The sequence below is a fragment of the Lipophrys pholis genome (genome assembly GCF_963383615.2).
Source record: "Lipophrys pholis genome assembly, chromosome: 10".
NCBI classification, from domain to species: Eukaryota; Metazoa; Chordata; class Actinopteri; order Blenniiformes; family Blenniidae; genus Lipophrys; species Lipophrys pholis.
The window spans coordinates 14933350-14952364 of NC_137640.1; the positions used below are offsets into that span (position 1 = coordinate 14933350).

The 19015-nt window shown below is 41.2% G+C and overlaps 1 protein-coding gene across 1 annotated transcript in view; it reads left to right on the forward strand.

Moving 5' to 3' along the window:
* Positions 1 to 18115, forward strand: part of qsox1 (quiescin Q6 sulfhydryl oxidase 1) — a 31779-nt gene extending 13664 nt beyond the window's left edge. The window contains exons 9-13 of the mRNA XM_080472677.1: positions 4356 to 4478; positions 6128 to 6266; positions 7801 to 7977; positions 14561 to 14722; positions 15225 to 18115. Coding sequence (XP_080328803.1) covers positions 4356 to 4478; positions 6128 to 6266; positions 7801 to 7977; positions 14561 to 14722; positions 15225 to 16048 — 1425 coding nt within the window. The 3' untranslated portion in view covers positions 16049 to 18115. The remainder of the gene's footprint in view (positions 1 to 4355; positions 4479 to 6127; positions 6267 to 7800; positions 7978 to 14560; positions 14723 to 15224) is intronic.
* Positions 18116 to 19015: the final 900 nt, after the last annotated feature.

Below are 19015 nucleotides of genomic sequence, written 5' to 3' on the forward strand. Positions count from 1 at the left end.
ATAATATACACATACACATAATATTGTTAATAAATAAAGGATTTTAGTCAAGGGACTCTTTTATTTCTGTAATTTTATTTATCTAAAGCGTTTGAGCTGAATTGAAAAACCAACATGATCAGACTTGCATTAAAAAGAAAATTAAAAGCAACTTAAGTGGACATTTCATTAATTTTGGGATTTGACATCTTTAAATTTTTTGTTGATTGATAACTGATTATTTGTGTATTCTGTGCAGCTACTGTGTGTTTTGTGTATTTTCAGGACAGTGTGAATGCATCATCTTTCATCCCCTTATCTTTTCACAAATCTCTCAAAAATGACTCCCTGCTCTGTCCAAGAATTTCAATTCCATGACTTGTTTGTTTCTTTGTCGTCTTTAATCATCCCATCTTTGTGTCTCCTCTTGTGTCTCCATCCACACACGTAAACACGTAAACATGGGGGTTGCTTTTTTTTTTTTTTTTTCTACATGCTATTTTTTCTCCATTTTACACTGGGCCATAATATTACTAGATTTACTGTCTTGTCAGGCTGAAGCCGGATTTATGAATCCTCTACATGTATATGAGGATTAAAAAAGTGGATCTTGGGAAGCATGAGAGCATTACATCAAGGTTTTTAAGGATTACACCTCTATCCTGCTTTTCTTGAAAGAAGCCCTTCAGCCCAGAGGGGACAGAGGGGCAGACGAATAAAACAAAGAATTAGGAGGGGGGGGGGGGGGGTTAAAGGAACACTGGGTTTGGCCTTCTCACGCCAGCACTCCACATATGACATTCATGTGCCACGGTTGCCACAGTGTTTTCTATGACCTCCGGAATTCTTTCTACAATAGCTGCTTGTTTAATTTTCCGTAATTTCACTGTTATTTTCAGATCATCAGTTAGCACATTGTGAGATATGATTTAGCTTAGTGTGTGTGTGTGTGTGTGTGTGTGTGTGTGTGTGTGTGTGTGTGTGTGTGTGTGTGTGTGTGTGTGTGTGTGTGTGTGTGTGTGTGTGTGTGTGTGTGTGTGTGTGTGTGTGTGTGTGTGTGTGTGTGTGTGTGTGTGTGTGTAAGCACATGGCTGCTGTTTGCTGTTCTCCGTTCTGACACGTGCCTGCAGAGCCCACCCCCCTCCTCTGTCTCTATGCTTTGACTTGAAGTTGGATTATAACCGAGGGGGCTTCATCCCGGTCTTCCTCTCCCGGGCCCCGGCCTGCCCTGCCCTGTTGCAGCCAACAGATGCTTCCCTCCCAGGACCCCTGCCACAAGAAGCTTGTGGTTTCTCAAGTGCTGCTGATACTAATCGGATCAGGGATGACATATTGCTGGGGTGAATGGGATTGTCATGGTCCAACTGGGATAGGAGCAGGAGGGTTACCGGGCTAAAAGAGTGTGTGTACGCGTGTGCGTGCGTGTGTGTGTGTGTGTGTGTGTGTGTGTACGGAGGCAGAAATATCAAGTTCAATCAGATAGGAATGGAATAAAGTATATTTCGACAATCTATAATCAGTGATGTCTTAGGCCAAACTTGATAATGTTTTTGTTCTACAGTAAACTGATTTTAAGAGCAGAGGAGTAAGATATCACCAGTTGCATTATTTCTTAGTTTTGGTCTCTTAACTGTGTAAGTTTCATACACAGAATTTGTGGACAACTACATTCAGTAAAATGGGTACAGATCTTTATTGAATTTATTGCAGACGGGAGCAGCCTTCGGCTTCACTTTCCTCATTGCCAAAATATAACCGGTATAGCTTTGATACTGGGTGTACATTCGTAACATAGTGAAGCACTGAAGACCAGTGACTCAGACAGAGAAAAGTTAATGAGAATAAGTGAGAAATATCTGAGTGAAAGACAACGTTTTGTTTTTCACACCAACACTTAGTGAAACACGTGAACGGCTTCAGAGTTAGTGATCAGAACAGCTGCAGAAACCTCCTGAATATTGTTGCTTGGTGATGCTGACATAAGCCCGTTAGTGGAAAACACCTGCGTTCTCTCTTCTGGTTAAATTCATAAGTCTGTTTAATGAGCTTTTCTGACTGGTGAGCACTCAGACCTTAGATCCACTCCTAAACCTATTATACGACGCTGCCACCAACTGCAAACATCACAAGTCTTTGTCTGCTCTTTACGTCCCAAATTCACCACTCTGTGTTTGTGCATCTGTGTTTTGTGGCACAGACGGGGTATTCGGCAAATCCTCAACAAGTCCTATTTTCAACATTTCAACCATAATCTCAAATGCAAATCCAAAAATATGTTTCTCCTCATATTTTACTCTAATGTGATTCAAATCTGTTTGTGTACATTGCACCATTCAGATGAACTCCGATTCATAACATTATGTTTATTTTGAACTGAGTGGGGGAAAATATCATCAGTCATAGCTTTTTTTTTTTTTTTCTTCTTCTCAAAGATGCAAAAATCCCATCATTAAAAGGTTGATGATTTATTTTGTGGCGGTTGATTGTTACTATGTAGAGACATTTAGGGGAAAGGGTGGTTTACAAGAATCTTTCTAAGAGAAACAGATAATTGCCCGGGAAAGTATGTTTTGTAGATTCTCCCCCAAATTGTTCTCTAAGTAATGTTTCAGTTTTGGCCTCCTTCAACACGACCAAGCCTTTATGTATTTTGATTAAGCAGAATGGCGGTTGAATTTTTAATGGTCAAATGATGAAAGGGGGAGGCTCAAAAACCAGAGCCTGGTTATACTCTGTTACACCCAACCACAAAGGTGTAAACATATCAGTCAGGATCTGGTAAGGAGGTCAGTGTGTTACGCACAGATTATGTTGGTGTGTGATGAATAGATGACGGCGTTGTGGTCCCCTAGAGAGGGCCTGTGTGACAGTGTCAGTGTTTGCAGATGTGTGTAGTGGAACAGATGGTTCAGGCCAAATTGAAAAGACTCGGTGATGCAACTCAAAATGGTCCATAAAGCGCTTCCAGTACACTTGATGTCCCCAAAGTGTCGGGTCATTTATAAACAGTTGACTGATGTTTTTTGGAGAGATTTCAAATATTTGTTTGTTGTCAAGAAAAATAGCCTACCAAGTTACCATGGGACTAGTTTTATTTTCTAGAAGTTTTGGAAACAAGCTTGATCCCTTCCCTGTTTCTGAGAAATGGGACCATTATCTTAAACTGCTCCATGCACGCAGGTTTACTGTAAGAACAGGAAGCACAATCAGCTAAACTTTTTTAAAGTGATCCACTCTCTCTCTCTCTGGCACTGGGATTACTGGAGACATCAGCTGTTTTCTATAGTCGGTGTATCCTCGGGTGTCTGAGTCTGTCTCTAGTCTGTCATCACTGGCCTCAGGCACCAGTCGGTGGGATTTCCTCTTTTTCTCTGCGTACCCACTTCGCAAGTTAGAGGATCGTGTTTCCTCACCGCTTTGGTTGTTGCCATGGTGATGCTAGTTTGACAAGGAGTAAATACACAATGGGAGTAAAGCCCTGAGCCGGGAGTGCCTAAGTGGTTGTTAGTGGCTTATGAAATGGATCTTAATGAAGGACGAGGCTTAAGCTCAGCTGTTGTCACATTTATTGAAATTCTCTAAAGATTCTTAGGATAAAAACACTCAAGCCTCCAGCCCCATCTCGCACGTAAAGTATGTGCACTATCCAAATGTATATAAAAAATAAATACATTTAAAAGGCTTATAAACCATTTCAAAACATAGTTGGGAAAGCAACACGAATAAAGTTAAATTGAAAAGTCAATTCATTACTTAATTTACTCAAAGTCGCAGCAAGTCTATTTAATTGAAGTACTTTCTAAACTTTCAAAGCCTCATGACCCAACTTCTCTATTAGAATAGTTTTTTTCCCCCAGTGAATATAATTAATACAAGGATTTTTTTGAGGTAAAGGTAATTTTGTGGGTATTGTTTTACAGTTTATTTAAGTACAATTTACACTATGATAATGTTGCCACTGAGTGTGTACATCATTTCAATTTGTTTCAAACCTTTTGACTGGCATTTTTGTTGTCATTTTATCTGTATAACAGAAGAATCCTGTTTTATATTTGTTTGTCTGCTAATCAAAGTGCTACGGTGTGTTTTTAGATACTTTTTTAATTGAAAAATGTCCTTTGAATGTTTTCTATTGTGAACCGATTCATACAACTGCTTATGGCGATCCAGTTAATACACTTAAAACATAGAGTACAATGTACTTTCACTTTAGTACACTTTTTATTACAGTACTTTTTACTTTTAGGTCAGTACAATTCAAGCAGTGTAACAATTCTTAATGGAAGGTTTTTTTATGTGGTAGAATAATAAATAGTTCTTCTGCTGGTGATTAAGTAGAAGGATTGATGGGTTTTTTGTTTTGTTTCTCTCTACAGTATTTTCCAGGCCGTCCTATAGTGATGAACTTGCTGAAGTCTGTGAACTCCTGGCTACAGAACCAGACTACTGATGAGATTTCCTACGTGTCCTTAAAAGAGATATTGGATAATACAGCACAGGTGAGCCAGCACAGGCACACAAACCTAAAACGAATTAAAGCTTTCATGTTGTACATCCTTCTTACAGAAATTCTTCAGCCTCCAAATTAATCTTTACCATTTAGGTCAATTGCATAATGATGCATAACAGCTAGTTGATCCAGAAACACAACGTATAGAAGTTAAAGCATCTAAAAGTAAAGGGATGGAAACGTAAAAGTTCAGGAATGGCGAGCTGAGAGTGTGTCACCACACCGACTGACGTGAGGATGTCTATCTGAGTGTCACGTTTTCATTTCTCTGAGCGACAAGGTCGCCTGTCAGTCAAATACCTCAGTCAGTTAAAAAACACATCACAGACACTGCTACGGCAGCGAGGAACTTAAAATTTTTTCTCTAAAATCCTTGTGTGCACACCAAGAAAATGTATATGTTTCAAAAGATGTTTGAGTGTGTGCTCTGGCCTTGTCTCTGTGCCAGCACCTACAGCCGAGGATCTATGTGCTGTTGTCTTTGGAATGAAGCCTGCATGCCTCCAGTGTACAGCCCCTTGCAAATTGAAAGAGTCACTTACTTACATCATTAGCTTTTAGCAGGCAAATCAATGAATCAATGAATCAATGGGAAGGTATGAATAGACTCTGCCTCAGAGGAAATGGACTCGCACACACACACACACACACTCATGCATAGACACACCAAATCTTTACCATTGACATGTGAGTAACCCTGTCAATCACAGCGGTGATGGCGATGCAGTGCTGCGAGTGAAACGACTTTATGTCAGAGAAAATATGTTGTTGGATTCAACTGTGGCTCGTGGTTAGAGATCTGGATAGCTTTGGTTCATTAGTGGAGGGCTCAGCCATTAACCTGAGATTGACTTTTCATTGATCAGGGAAACTACGTGCAAGGCCTTTCATTAAGTTGAACAGGTTCGGAGTTGCTCCAGAGATGCTTTGCTTTTTAGGAGATTTTACAAATATCACCCTTCAAATAATTTTTTTCTTTTTTTTCTTTTTTAAAACATAATTAACAAAGCCCCCTAAAAAACAACAAAGGTAATTCTGTTTATCCTTATGTTAATATGTCACAACCTCCAGGATCTGCCTGCATCTCTGAACACTAAATGTGTTTATTGTTAAAATATCTTAATGAGTCACTGTATCATTTATCGTTGCACTACCAAGTTTGGCGTCTAAATAAAAATAGTGCGCAGTTACTCGATAATCTCATAAAACCAAATTTTGTACTCAGTTAAAGATAGATGACATTCGACATGCTGGACAAGAACTTTTCTCCATTGCATGATAAATATTCACTCAGTTTGAGTTGTATGATAACTATACATCTCACCAAAGTAGAGACAGAACCATGTTAACAGTTTGTAGGGTTAGCTGTAAAAATAAATGAAAGTAACCTCCAGCTTCCTTGTTTATTGCAGTATGGTATTCTACTGTGTTATGTTCCAGTGCAGGATTATAAATATATAATAAAATAACTAAATTATATAATCTTACTTCAACTTCTTGGGTCAGCAGAGGGTATGTTGGGTGAGGGGGCTTTCATTTGACTGAAATAACAATTTATCATTTACCCCCCCCGAATGTTTTGCTGCTTTCAGCTTTTTTGTCAGTCGTCACTTTTCATTTGTTTCTTCACTCTTTCAGGTTCCAAACACTGCACTGCCTGAAGGCATGAAGTGGGTGGGCTGCCAGGGTTCACAGCCCCACCTCAGACGTTATCCTTGCGGGTTGTGGAGTCTGTTTCATGTCCTCACAGTCCAGGCCAAAATTCTGGGAGGCGCAGGTACGCACACGCACACGCCCACGCACAAGCACAAGCACAAGCACACACACACCGCGAGCGACACAAACAAAACAAACTGTGAATGAGAGCAGCTATTGAGAGTTCACAAAGCCGGGCGTAGACTGGGAATGAGGTTTTGTAAACAAATTAGCGTGCTAAGTTAGTGTCTGATGCATGTTCACTTCACACTGACCTGATTTAAATCTTCACAGAGAAAAGACTGAACAAACACACTCACAAATATTCACACACACAACATTTATCTATATTTGTGTTGTCCAATCCTCTACCTGGAGGGCCACTGCCCTGTATGTTTTACATTTCTTCAAGCACAAGCATAAGTTGTTGTTGTGGCTCGCTTGTTTACAGCTTTTGTGTCGAGCTTAATGACCATGATGACTATATGACGATGATGATCTGCATCAGAATTTTTGTTGGTGTCTTTTTCTCAATTTCTCTTTCATGTTTTGCTATTTTGCAAAAATTAAGCCTAATTGTGGGTGTGTGAAAAGGGATTATGTTAGATTAGTGGAATGTGAGTGGTTAATAAAACAGGCAGACGATCAGAGGCATCGCTCCTCGCAGGGATGTTAATCTGTCTTCAACACGCACGCGCGCACACACACACACACACACACACACACACACACACACACACACACACACACACACACACACACACACACACACACACACACACACACACACACACACACACACACACACACACACACACACACACACACACACACACAGAGGTTAATCCCCTGGTTTATGGACCATCATGTGACCTGCAGATGGACTGGTCAAAAAGGGGCGTCCATCTGGCCCCCCACAGATCACCAGTTTAATGGCTGCATGTACATACATGCCATACAGTAGTATACTTAAAAAAAAGATCTAATTCATATTCACACCTCTAATATAGAATTTGAGGTGTGAGTAAAGACCAGTGCAGGATCTTTTTACATAAACAGCCCATGCTCCTGTGCACACTGCGCCCGGCTGTGCGGTTCATCTAAAGGTCCTGCTAATCTGAGAACAAAAGCAAACAGCTCAAGGAAAATATGTTTGTGGACTGTTGTGGTCCTGAGACAACAGCCTGGCCACCATTCACACAGAGAGTTAACTGCGCATAATCTCCAGATTGGGTTATTCCATGCTCACAGATTATTCGCCCCAATATGGGGTTAACCCAGCTCTCTGTTACTGCAAGCCCGCAGAACCGTGGGAATCGACAAGGCTCCTCTTCCATTAGCGAGCTTTTAACAGCTCAGATTCTTAGTGTACATCATTCTCAAGTGATGGAGCTCTTTATTAAGGCACATCTGTCGTAGTCCCATCAGAGAATGGTTCTCTTTTCTAATTCCTTCTTAAATTATTTCACTGAAGTTTCCTAGAATAAATCAAATGCATTTCTGGACAGAGATATTCACTCTGTTGAAAAATAACTGTACTTCAGTGAGCTGAAAGTTGTATTGACATTTCTCATTTGATCTGCAGGTTGCTGACCTCATGTGGTTCTTTCTTTCAGATCCTCAAGAGGTTTTGAGCTCCATGAGAAGCTATGTGCACAACTTCTTTGGCTGCCGACCATGTGCAGAGCACTTTGAGAACATGGCAGTGGAGAGTCTAATGGAGGTGAACACCATGTCTGCAGCTGTGCTGTGGCTGTGGTCCCGTCACAACCGTGTCAACAACAGAATAGCAGGTAAGAGTCAACGCAATCATCATCATCATTTTTAATTGCACCTTCATTCAACCAGGTAAGTCTGACTGAGACTACAGATGTTATTCAGGAGAAGCCTGGTTGAACCAGCAGCATCAATTTGATTTTATTGCAATAGTGGCAAATATAACACCATTACCACTTTTAGAGGAAAAACCCAATTATTTCACATGAGCAAGGATAAACTACGGTGGAAAGGAAAAACTCCCTCTAACTTTTAATGGAGTCCCCCGGCTAGCTCAGTTGGTAGAGCAGGAGACTCACAATCTCAGGGTAGTGGGTTCGTGTCCCACGCCGGGCGCCACCTTCCCGTGGGCTCACCACCTGCAGGAAGGTTCTTAAATGGTGCATTGTGATCTGGGTGACAGTGCTCAGACTGTCACCCCCGCGACCCGGAAACGGATAAGCGGAAGAAAATGAATGAACGAATGAACTTTTAATGGAAAGAAACTTTTGCAGAACAAGTCTCAGGAGTGGTGGATTTCTACTACTCTAGTTGGGGGAGGGGGGGGCATGATGTTAACTGGCCGTTTGAAATTGCCCAAATGGTGAATGTGGGAGTGATTGTCAATGTAAGCTGTGTAAAGAGCTGGCATCCTTTCTAAATCATATCGATTTGTATGGAGTTTAAGACAGAATAAAGACAAGCACTGGGTGGCCAAGGAGAGCTCCCTGAGGATTGAATAATTACAGCAATTGTTGAAATGGAAAGGGCTCAGAAGTTTCTGTTTCATCAGGGGAGAGTTGGAGGTGGACTGAGGAAGTGCAGGAGAGCATTTCACAGAAGAGGTGTGTACAAGTAAATGGGAAAGGCAAGAGTGATGAATAAATTAGAAAGGAGAACATGCAGATATGTTGAAATGCAAAGAGTGTGCTCACGAAGATATCTGGGGATGGACCGTAAGGAAGGAGAAAAGTGCTTGTACAAGTTAGCAAGTCAAAGAGACGAGAGTGGAAATGTACAACTGAAGAGAATGATTAAGGGTGTAAAAGGGAAGGTACTAACAAGTGATAAATCTGTTAAGAAAGAGGAATGTCATGAATAGAGTATAACTGGATGTGGAAGTTGTGGATTTGGAAGGGAGGCATATCACTAAGGGTGAAGTCGGGACAGCTTTAAAGATGAAGAATGGAAAGGCTGATGGTTCAGGCAACTTACCAATGGAAGCAATGAAATGTTCAGTCGAGATGGCTCTAATTTTTTAGACAAGACTTTTTAAACCAATCCTTGAAAGTGAGAGGAAACCATAGGAGTGGAGAAAAACTATGGCCTGAATTTCGTGTCTACAGAAATGACGTTAATGATTCATAACATGAAGATGTGGGAAAGATTAATAGAGGTTAAGTTACGTGGAGACATGAAGCTCAGTGAGCAGCAGTTTGGTCTCGTGTCAGGAGAAAACAGATGTGATTTTTCATTGAAATTGCTGATGGGGAAGTACAGAGAAGACCAGGAGGAGGTACACTGTGTCTTTGTGTGATTAGAAGAAGCACGGGAAGTTGTGAGACCAGCTCTGTTGTATCGATTAGAGATGGTGCCAATGACCAAAAACACTGAAGATTGAACTGTAGGTGGCAGAGTCGAGAGGATGTTGGACGTTTTCATTGGGAGAAAGCAGAATGGACAGAATTAAGAATGAGTACAACAGATTGATGCCTCATCGGCTACAGTTTGGAAAATGATGTTGACGAGGTTGGGATGGTTTGATCATGTATGTAGGTGAGATGATAGTTTTGAAGGAAAAATGATTATCAGGATGGAGTTTTGAGGCAAGAGATGAAGAGAAAAGCCAATGAAGAAGCACATCAATCACCTGGTACATGAGGAAAAAGGACATAGGAAATGAAGGGTAATGGGAAGATACCAAAAAAGGAAAACCCTTTATTCATATACCGTTCATGAAGTTGAGAAAAATAATCTAATCCTAGTCTTATTCATCATGATGCCTTTCAGGTCTTCTGCAGTATGACCGTCCAGTTGGAGAGAAGATTTTCAATCCTGTCACATATTTGTTACATGAACTTCTCAGGACCATGACAAACACAGAATAACACTGATTAACCATGAAGATATTGAATAGTTTAGGTTATTTTGGAAAGAATATGCAGAATACATGTATTTTGATACAATTTTGACCCAACAGACAATCTTAAAAAGTCATCCCTCTTCTGGGGGAAATAAAATTACACTTCTAACATATTTATTGTTAAAAATATAATGACACCATGGAGCCATAATAATAAAGTAATTGGAATCACCATGTGCACATTACAGACAAACTAAATGGTTCAATAAACCACCTGTACATCTCGTCCCTCCCATTTTGCCCATTATATATTTCTGTCTTTCCACACTTCTCTGTGTCTACACAACCAGACTAATAGGATGATATGCACTATCTTCCTTGGTGTTCTGGGGGTCAGTTCTACATTTCAGCATCCATTCAGGGCCACTTAGTTCTCGTAATACGACTAAAAGAGGGGGGGGGGGGGGACCCTCAGATCAGACACCAGCTGTCACCCCGTCTTAGCCTTTCAAGTATCATCTGCCTCTGCCTCACCCATTTTCTCCTGACTCTCTTGAGCTACCTTCCAGGCTTTTCACACCATTCAACATCCCCATGAAAACTCTTTCCGTTTTTGCTCTTCTGTCCTCTTCTCGATGTATGTCCTAAAGGAATGTGGAGCTCACCTGTTTGAAATAGGCACAATTAACTGCTTTTCCAATTGAACTTCCTACATTTACTGTCTCTTCAGGAGATTTCTTGTCTTTACAGTCTCTGCATGTACATTTTTCCACATTCTCTATTTGTATTATATACTTCTTCACATGAATGGGAATGCTGAACTGCTTGGGATCGTTCCACCATCCTGTCTGATTTCAAATAATTTTATTAGGCACTGGGTTGTCATTAACAGCCTACTTTGTTAAATCACTATCTTTTGTTTGTGTTGTGTTGACTGCCCCCTCTTCCATCTCAGGGACAGCTTGTGTCCTGAACAGCAGGGGCCAGAAGGACACCCGTCACTGCATGCGTCTGCTCCCCAGACACTTAAACACCATCCAGCTCCCCCTCTTCATCCATTCGTCTTCCCTCTATTTTTGTGGCTCATTCGCATTCTCCCTTTCCGCTCATCATCCCCTGGGGCTCATATCCTCCGCTTGACAAGTACGAGTGCAGCATCCTCTCTGGATAGGTCCCAGAGGAGCCAGCCCCCTCTGCTCACACACACACAAACATACAAACACAATTCCCAAGGTATTGTGCGACAGCAGGTGGCAAACACCCCGACACAAGCCGTGCACGCTTCCCTTGCTTTCCTACCCCTCCCTATGACACACACACACACACACACACACACACACACACACACACACACACACACAGACAGATCCTTTCTGCGTGGGTCAAGTTGTGGTGTGTGGCAGGGAGCGTGGGGTGCTCGAGGGTGTGCTAGGGGGTCCACAGGGGATAAGTTGGGTGAATCAGAAGTAGCTCGAGGGAGGAGCTGAGGGTTTGGCTGTGTTTGTTGCAATGAGTGCTGGCGTCTCCCTGAGGAAAGCACACTCCATCCTTATCATCCACCCAGCCCCTCCTCTTCCCTTTTCCTAAAGTGGAGCTCTTTAGCAGGCCTCTCCACCCCTCCTTTCAGGAGCAGCCATGCATGAAAGAGCAGCTATTTGTAAAGCAGCCGAACAATTAATTTAACTGGCAACAAAGAGGCCCTAGGGCCCTCGGCCTTGTTGCAGCGGCTGAATTAAGACTGGTGGCAGCTCAGTTCTGTTGCTGCTTGTCAACAGCTGAGACAGATTCACATTTCTACAGATAGAATAGCCTCTGAAACAGGCCTGGCTGCCTTCAGGACTGTGAGACTCATGTGCAGCACTGCTGAAGTGGTTTGTGGTTTTGTTGCATATAGAAAAAAAAAATAACATTCATTTCAAAGGAATCATTTGAATGTGTCATGTGAGTGCACCAGTCCTATATGTTTAAATTCTCGACCTGAATCTATTTAATGTGTAATCATGAAACACTGCAGAAAACCTAATAATGAGCGAGATAAAGTACTGAAAAAACGAAACCAGTTTTTGTTTCATACTTTAACATAGATACTACCTAGGTTTTTTTTTTCCAGGTTATATTCTTTTTATATTTTCAGGTTTTGGAGCAATAAATGCTAAAGAAACAGGTCTGTACTGCAAAGAAATTTATAATAACGAGGCACAATTTAAATGACACTACTTTCTTCTACTACATTCATGACCAATGAAATGTACCACAATGTACAGGCGTGTATGTGGGAAATGGCTTAATGAAATCCCATAAATACACATATGTCTCACTTGAGAAACACGAATGCTGTATTAGGTCTTGTATTATAGAAAATGTCACTGAACCAGACCCAATTAAAAGGAAAGAACAAGGACATAAGATGATGATTATGACTGTAATTGATGTTCCTTAACATTTCAACACAAAAAAGGTTGTTATAAAATAAATGATCCAAATTTTAATCCCTAAATATTTCTTTGTTTCCATTATTCAAATGAGTATAGAATGTCGAGCGTCAGCTGCACTGCCCAACAGCTATGATGGTGCGCTACAGCATGTAGTTGATCCTCACTTACAGAATTAGTGCTGAGGAAGCTAGTTTGACGTGCTGAACAATACATATTTATACCTGATGAATATGTATGCCTGGCGGCGATGACATCGCAATGACAGGCCATTGTGGCAATCTCAATATGGCTGGTATGGCGAAAGTCACCCTGGCCGCAAACATGGCAAGCTGATTACAATAAGGAAGATGTGAGGTATTGTGTGTGTGTGTGTGTGTGTGTGTGTGTGTGTGTGTGTGTGTGTGTGTGTGTGTGTGTGTGTGTGTGTGTGTGTGTGTGTGTGTGTGTGTGTGTGTGTGTGTGTGTGTGTGTGTGTGTGTGTGTGTGTGTGTGTGTGTGTGTGTGTGTGTGTGTGTGTGTGTGTGTGTGTGTGTGTGTGTGTGTGTGTGTGTGTGTGTGTGTGTGTGTGTGTGTGTATACATGCTCTCACCTGCTGAAATATATAAAAGCACACACACACATACTTGCAAGCAACCGCCCCTCCAGGACACAGTAAAATTGATGTATCCTTTATGTAAAGTACTGTATGCAGAGTACAACACACATGCATATGACTGAGATTATTCTTGAGCAGTGGAGAGGAGGGAGGAGGTGATGGAGGATGTAAATTGACAGTGTTGTAAAGTGACAGACCTGCTGCTGATCTGCTTTTTCCTGCTCTCTCTCTCTCTCTCTCTCTCTCTCTCTCTCTCTCTCTCTCTCTCTCTCTCTCTCTCTCTCTCTCTCTCTCTCTCTCTCTCACACAAAGTGCAGAATCCTGTAATAAATTACTTGTTGTCACCAACAGGCGTGTTTGTGTATGTGTGCGCGCATGCGTGTTGGTCTATGTGTGTCTGCGTCCCATCGTGGACTTTTGTGCAGTTTTTGTCTAGGTCCTTGTTTGCAGCTGCATATTGTGGTGTGTCTGTGTGCGTGCGCGTGTGACGAAGGGTGTTACGGGGCAGTGGCTGCTGCATAAAAGAAAACATGTTAAAGGAGAAAGTTTCTAATTCATTAGGAGGGCAGCTCCCCTCTGAGGGTTCTGCTGCTCTCATGTTCAATTTGGAGATTGGACTTTGCTTTCAAAGGGGTGTAAATGGACGAGACAGGTGGTCCATATTGCACTGAGGTCTGCTGCCTCAAAACGGGGATTCTATGTATACTTGTGAGTGCGTGTGCATGTGTGTCAATGAGTGGGGAAGCTGTCCACTTTGGCCACATCTATTATCTCACCATCCCTCCCACTGGGACATCCCAGTAGCTCATTGATCATTGTTAGACTCTGTCATATGAACACACACACACACAAGTGGACACAAAAATATCAATCCATAGATTACATCCACACAAACACAGACAGATGATTTACATATACACACTTAAACGGATACATACACATATGCATATAGGCACTTAGTTTTTACGAGCACTGTGACAAGATCAAATGGGTTCAATGCAGATTGCATCCAGTCCTCAAGGCACTTACATCTTCCCATCATTGCAGCAACAAGGAGAATAAAGAAAACAACAATAGACGAAGCAGTTGGCTGAAAGATGCAGCTTTTGCATTGTGTGCAGCTGTTTTACTCAAGTTTAATTTAAAGGAAGCTTTTATTTATAACTACCTCTGTGAGGCTATTGAAACACTTGCTTTTTTCGAACAAATGCAAAGTACCTGATTCAATTTTGTAGTTTAATATTTTATTTGAGGTGTTTAAGAACAGCAGTTAAATATAACAGAAAGTTATAAAACAGACAGTTATTGCTCCGATTGGTGTTATTTTGCTTTATTATTTGCACACTTAATTGTGAGTCTACATGGTGTAAACATGGAAATAATGTGAGTAATAAGTTCTACATCTTTATTAACAAAAGTGGTGAAACAGAAATTGTGTAATAAATGGTAAATATTCTAAGGTCCTAATGTGCATTGCAGTGATCCTGTTTCTGTGTTGTCCTCACCAGGGGCACTCAGTGAAGATCCCCTCTTCCCAAAAATCCAGTGGCCTCAACCGGACCTGTGTCCAGTCTGCCACAACGTGATGGACAACAGGGAGCACAGGTGGAACAAAGAGGTGGTTCTCCCCTTCCTCCTCTCTTACTTCAACTCCAGTAGGATCCTCACAGGTACAAAAGAGTATTGCATATTTTACTGTACGAAGCGTTTGTCTTTTCACGATGAACAGTTTTCTGTCTGCTGCAATGTTAAATTACAAAAGTGCAAGATAACATGTTGACCATATGCTGTTCTACTTGACAGCAAGTAAAAAACACAACCTAATATATCTATATCTATTAATGCAGAAATGTAGGTAGTCATTTGTGACATGCTGGAATGAATTAGTTTGGAGTTTCAGGCTTAATAGTTGTATGACCTAGACCTTCTGTGGAACATTTTCATTATGTTTTTTGGGGGCTGTATTTGGTAAACAGCGTGGAAAAAAATGTGAGTTTTTAATTCTTTGAAAGAATGGACCGTTGGAGAAGTATTGCATAACTTCTTCAAGGAGATCCTAATGACACGAAATGTTAAATGGAGAATAGATAGAATAGAAGTGTTGAATGTAAGATCATGCTTTTGCTTTTAGATGAAATGCATCCTTGTCTGTCTTTTTCTTTTCTCGTGCAGATTACCTTGATGACGAGAGCCAGGTTTTAGAAAAACAGAGGGAAACACATAAACAGTTGACTTTAGAAGCACAGAAACATGTAGAGAGAAAAACAAGGGAAGCTTTGGACTCAAACATGCAGTTTCCACCATCACAAGCCACTGGGCAAGGAGAGGGGGAGGAGGAGGAGGAGGAGGAGGAAGAGGAAGAGGAAGAGGAGGAAGAAGGGCCTCAAGAGGAAGCTGAAGAAGGTGGTGAGGGTGCTCCAGCAACAGAAGAAGAAATTGAAGAAAAGCCTGAACCTACATCTTGGGCCAATCCTGAAAATCTGGGGGGTCCTGTTCAGAGGCAGGTCCACCGCAGGCCAAGTATCGTGGGAATGAGGATGCGAGAGCTGCAGGAGGACATTGTGGATCTGGACTCATTTGTCAACCAGCACTACAAGGCCAAGGCGCTACAGCTGGCAGCCTCCAGCCGGGTCAAACAACGCACCCTCCAGAGGCAGAAAGAGCAGGATCCCAGGCCTGTGTTCGGGCTTGGCATGGAGCTGGACACAGGGCTGGGGATGATGGGCCTGCAGCCGATGGAAGAAGACTTTGACCTGAATTTGGGGCACCAGAGGAAGCAGCTGCAGAAACGCGAACTATCAGGCCAGGTGCTTGGTCAGGAGGCGGAGCTGAGCTACAAAGGACGCTGGATTTCTGTGTTGAGTATCGGGTTCTCAAAAGTTGACATCAGCCTATGTGTGATCCTTTACTTCCTGTCCTCCATGTGTCTGGTAGCCATGTACCTTTTCTTTAAAAAACGCCTCAGGTTACGGCGAGCTAAAACAGCTCTGCCGTGAATATCAGTTCAGTACAAAATTCACAATAATCACTCTGGTTGATATTTTCAGTTTTGTGAGTGTTAATGGATATGTGGAGCTGTGACTAGTTCCCTGTTACCTTCAGCCAGAGCTTGTGACGTGGAGTTTCACTGTGACTCTTGTCACTGTATGACATTGAACTGAAAAGAATCAGCGGATTATTTTCAAGTCTTTGAGACCAGGGCAATCAAGTACCTTTATGCTTCATTTACCCTCCGCTTTTCATTAAACTCCAGAACTGTGGAAAATATGTGCATATAAGATGCATATAACTATTTAATTTTATTTGAGGTCTTTACCTCAGTTAAGGATCATTAATTTAGACGTTTGAATCTATTTGACCACTGGTGAAGGATGCTAAATGTCCAATAGGAGCTTGAAGATTTCTTTTAATTTGTATTAAGTAGTAGTTTGTTTTTATTTTTTTTCAGTGATCATTTGTTCTGTTCTATTTTACAGGAATTATCGATGTTTACATGATTATTTTAGATATCTTGGAGTAGGCAGAAGACTTTGTTTCACTACTTTCCCTGGTAATATGACAGAGAAATCTTTCATTCCTGTATTAAGTTTTATATATTTTCTTTCAAAAAGATTGAACAAGTGATTGTAGTGAATTGAGTCTTGTAGTTTTAGAGACCTGCTTTCTGAGTATGATTGAAGCTATCACACCATCATCAGTCACAGGTTAACTGTAGCAGAGCTCTAAGTTTGAATCAAAGAACATCTTCATGCTCTAAAAACACAACACTGTTCATTCTAAAGTGCCAGACTTTGCATCCATAATAGAAACAAACTCCTTAAAGCTGCTTTGCATTTATGCTGCATTCCAGTTACATTAAGCTTCGTAAGTTCAAATATTTTGCCGTGCAAAGCTATAAAAGTACCGTCCACTTCAGGTTGGTATTCCAACGATAAACTCAGTATAGCTTTCAGAACCTATAGTTCTGTGTTCAACACAGCAGCATGACATGTTAATGTTGTGTTTTTGTGTTTTAACAGCAAGCAGATGTGTTTCAATGAGTCGTGCTTGTAGCTCTGCCACAGTGTTGCTTTTGTGTGTACAATTCTGCTCCTGTTGAGAATATAACGTGTCATATTTGAACATATACTCAGAAAAAGCAAGCACAAGAAAAGCTTTACATCCTGTCTTCTAACTCACAAAGTAAGTGAAAACCTATTGAAGGTTCCCAGCAGTGAGTTAATTGTGTTAGAAGGTCCGAACACCAAAGGTAAATTTGTAGGAGCATCACCGTTGGGGAGAAGGGGATGAGGCTGTCATCATTTCCACTCCATAACAACAAAAACATGGATTTCCAAGGTTCAAGGTTCAAGCCAAAAGGAAAAGCAGCATCCGTCCTGCTTACGCCCCAAAGATATTGTATCATTCACTATGTACCAGAGCATGATGGGGAAGCCTGAAACCTGAAACATGTTCACTGACGACCAACTTTACAGTGGAACATGTCGAGTCTGGCAATTAAAAGGTCGAAACGAAATTTGTATGCATATTCATTTGATATGGGATTTGAAGGGAGTCACAGTCGATGTCTTGAATTGAACACAAATTATATTTAATTAATAGTTTGTATAGATTTTTTGACAATCAATGTATTTTTTAGTTTTTATTGCTAGTAAAAAAAATATATTTTTCTCTAATCACTGAGTGACTTTTTATAAACTATCTTTTGTAGACATTAAGGTAAAAACAGGTTTGAGTGCTTTTTGGAGTTCTGTTATGGAAAGTATGGATAGTTGCATCATGTTTTGAAATACGACTGGACTTTCTAGTCTTTTCAAGAGTCGATAATTAGTTGGTCCAAAGCACTGAGCTTCATGTAATGTCTTCTAATATTACATCACGCTGCTGAGTCCACACAATGACTACTCTAGTGGTTGGTGAAGTGTTGTGGAACGAAAAATATGTTCACACTGGATGGGTTTTACAAGAAGCAGGATTTGTTTTGGGCTCTTCTGCTGGTCTCCACAAAAACTGCTTTTCTGTTTGCTTCTGTCGGAACCAATAAAATTATTTTTGATAAGGTTTGTTTGCCTTCTCAATACTTTGATCTGCCATTTGAAACATTTTATTTGAGAATTTAGGGCTCACTGAAATTTATTTTGATGAAAAGGGAAGGGTGACATTTTAGCCCAATCTGTGAAGCCTTAGAGTTCAAAATATGTTTACCAGACCTCACAGATATATATATATATATATATATATATTTTTTTTTTTTTCATTACTAGTTTTGGAACAACAAGTTACTGTTTTTGTTTTGACCAAGAATAAGGACATGAAGCTAGGAGAGGAAGGGTGTTACATGCAAAAATGGGGGGTTAAATCATTCAAGGTTGAAGGAAAAAGCCTGTTGCCATCTGCTGTGCAGCGCAAGCTAAATCCTAACAATTTCATTGGGATTATAGCAAGTGAGTAATCCTGCTTTCCTTTAGGACTAGAGAGGAGAGATTACCCTTAAGGATTAGCTCCCTGCAGATAATAAACTTTATTAAAACGCAATCGGCTTTCATGAGCTTCTTCCAACCTCGCACACACTTGGAGTTGGACTCTGAAGTTGTGGTGGTGTTGGGGGGTGGGTGGGGTGGGTTGGGGGGTGGGGGGTGGCAGTGAACCCTCTGAGGTGGTAGGAGGGGATCGGATGAGGTCAATGAAAGGAAACAGCGTGTGTGTGTGTGTGTGCGGCGGGGGTGGGGGGGATGGGGTTGGGTAAATGGACGGATGGGTGGAGGACAGGATTTTGATGTTGAGATTACAACAAGCCCATCTAAAAGACAACTGATGCTTGATCTTGAGCTTTGTTTCCTGAAACACTGGTTTGAATCCCCTTGACGATTGCTTTTGCTCTTTACCTAGACACCCCCCCCAACATGTCACACATTGTGATCTGACCAGACCTAATGCTTACCTGTGAAGTATGACATACACGC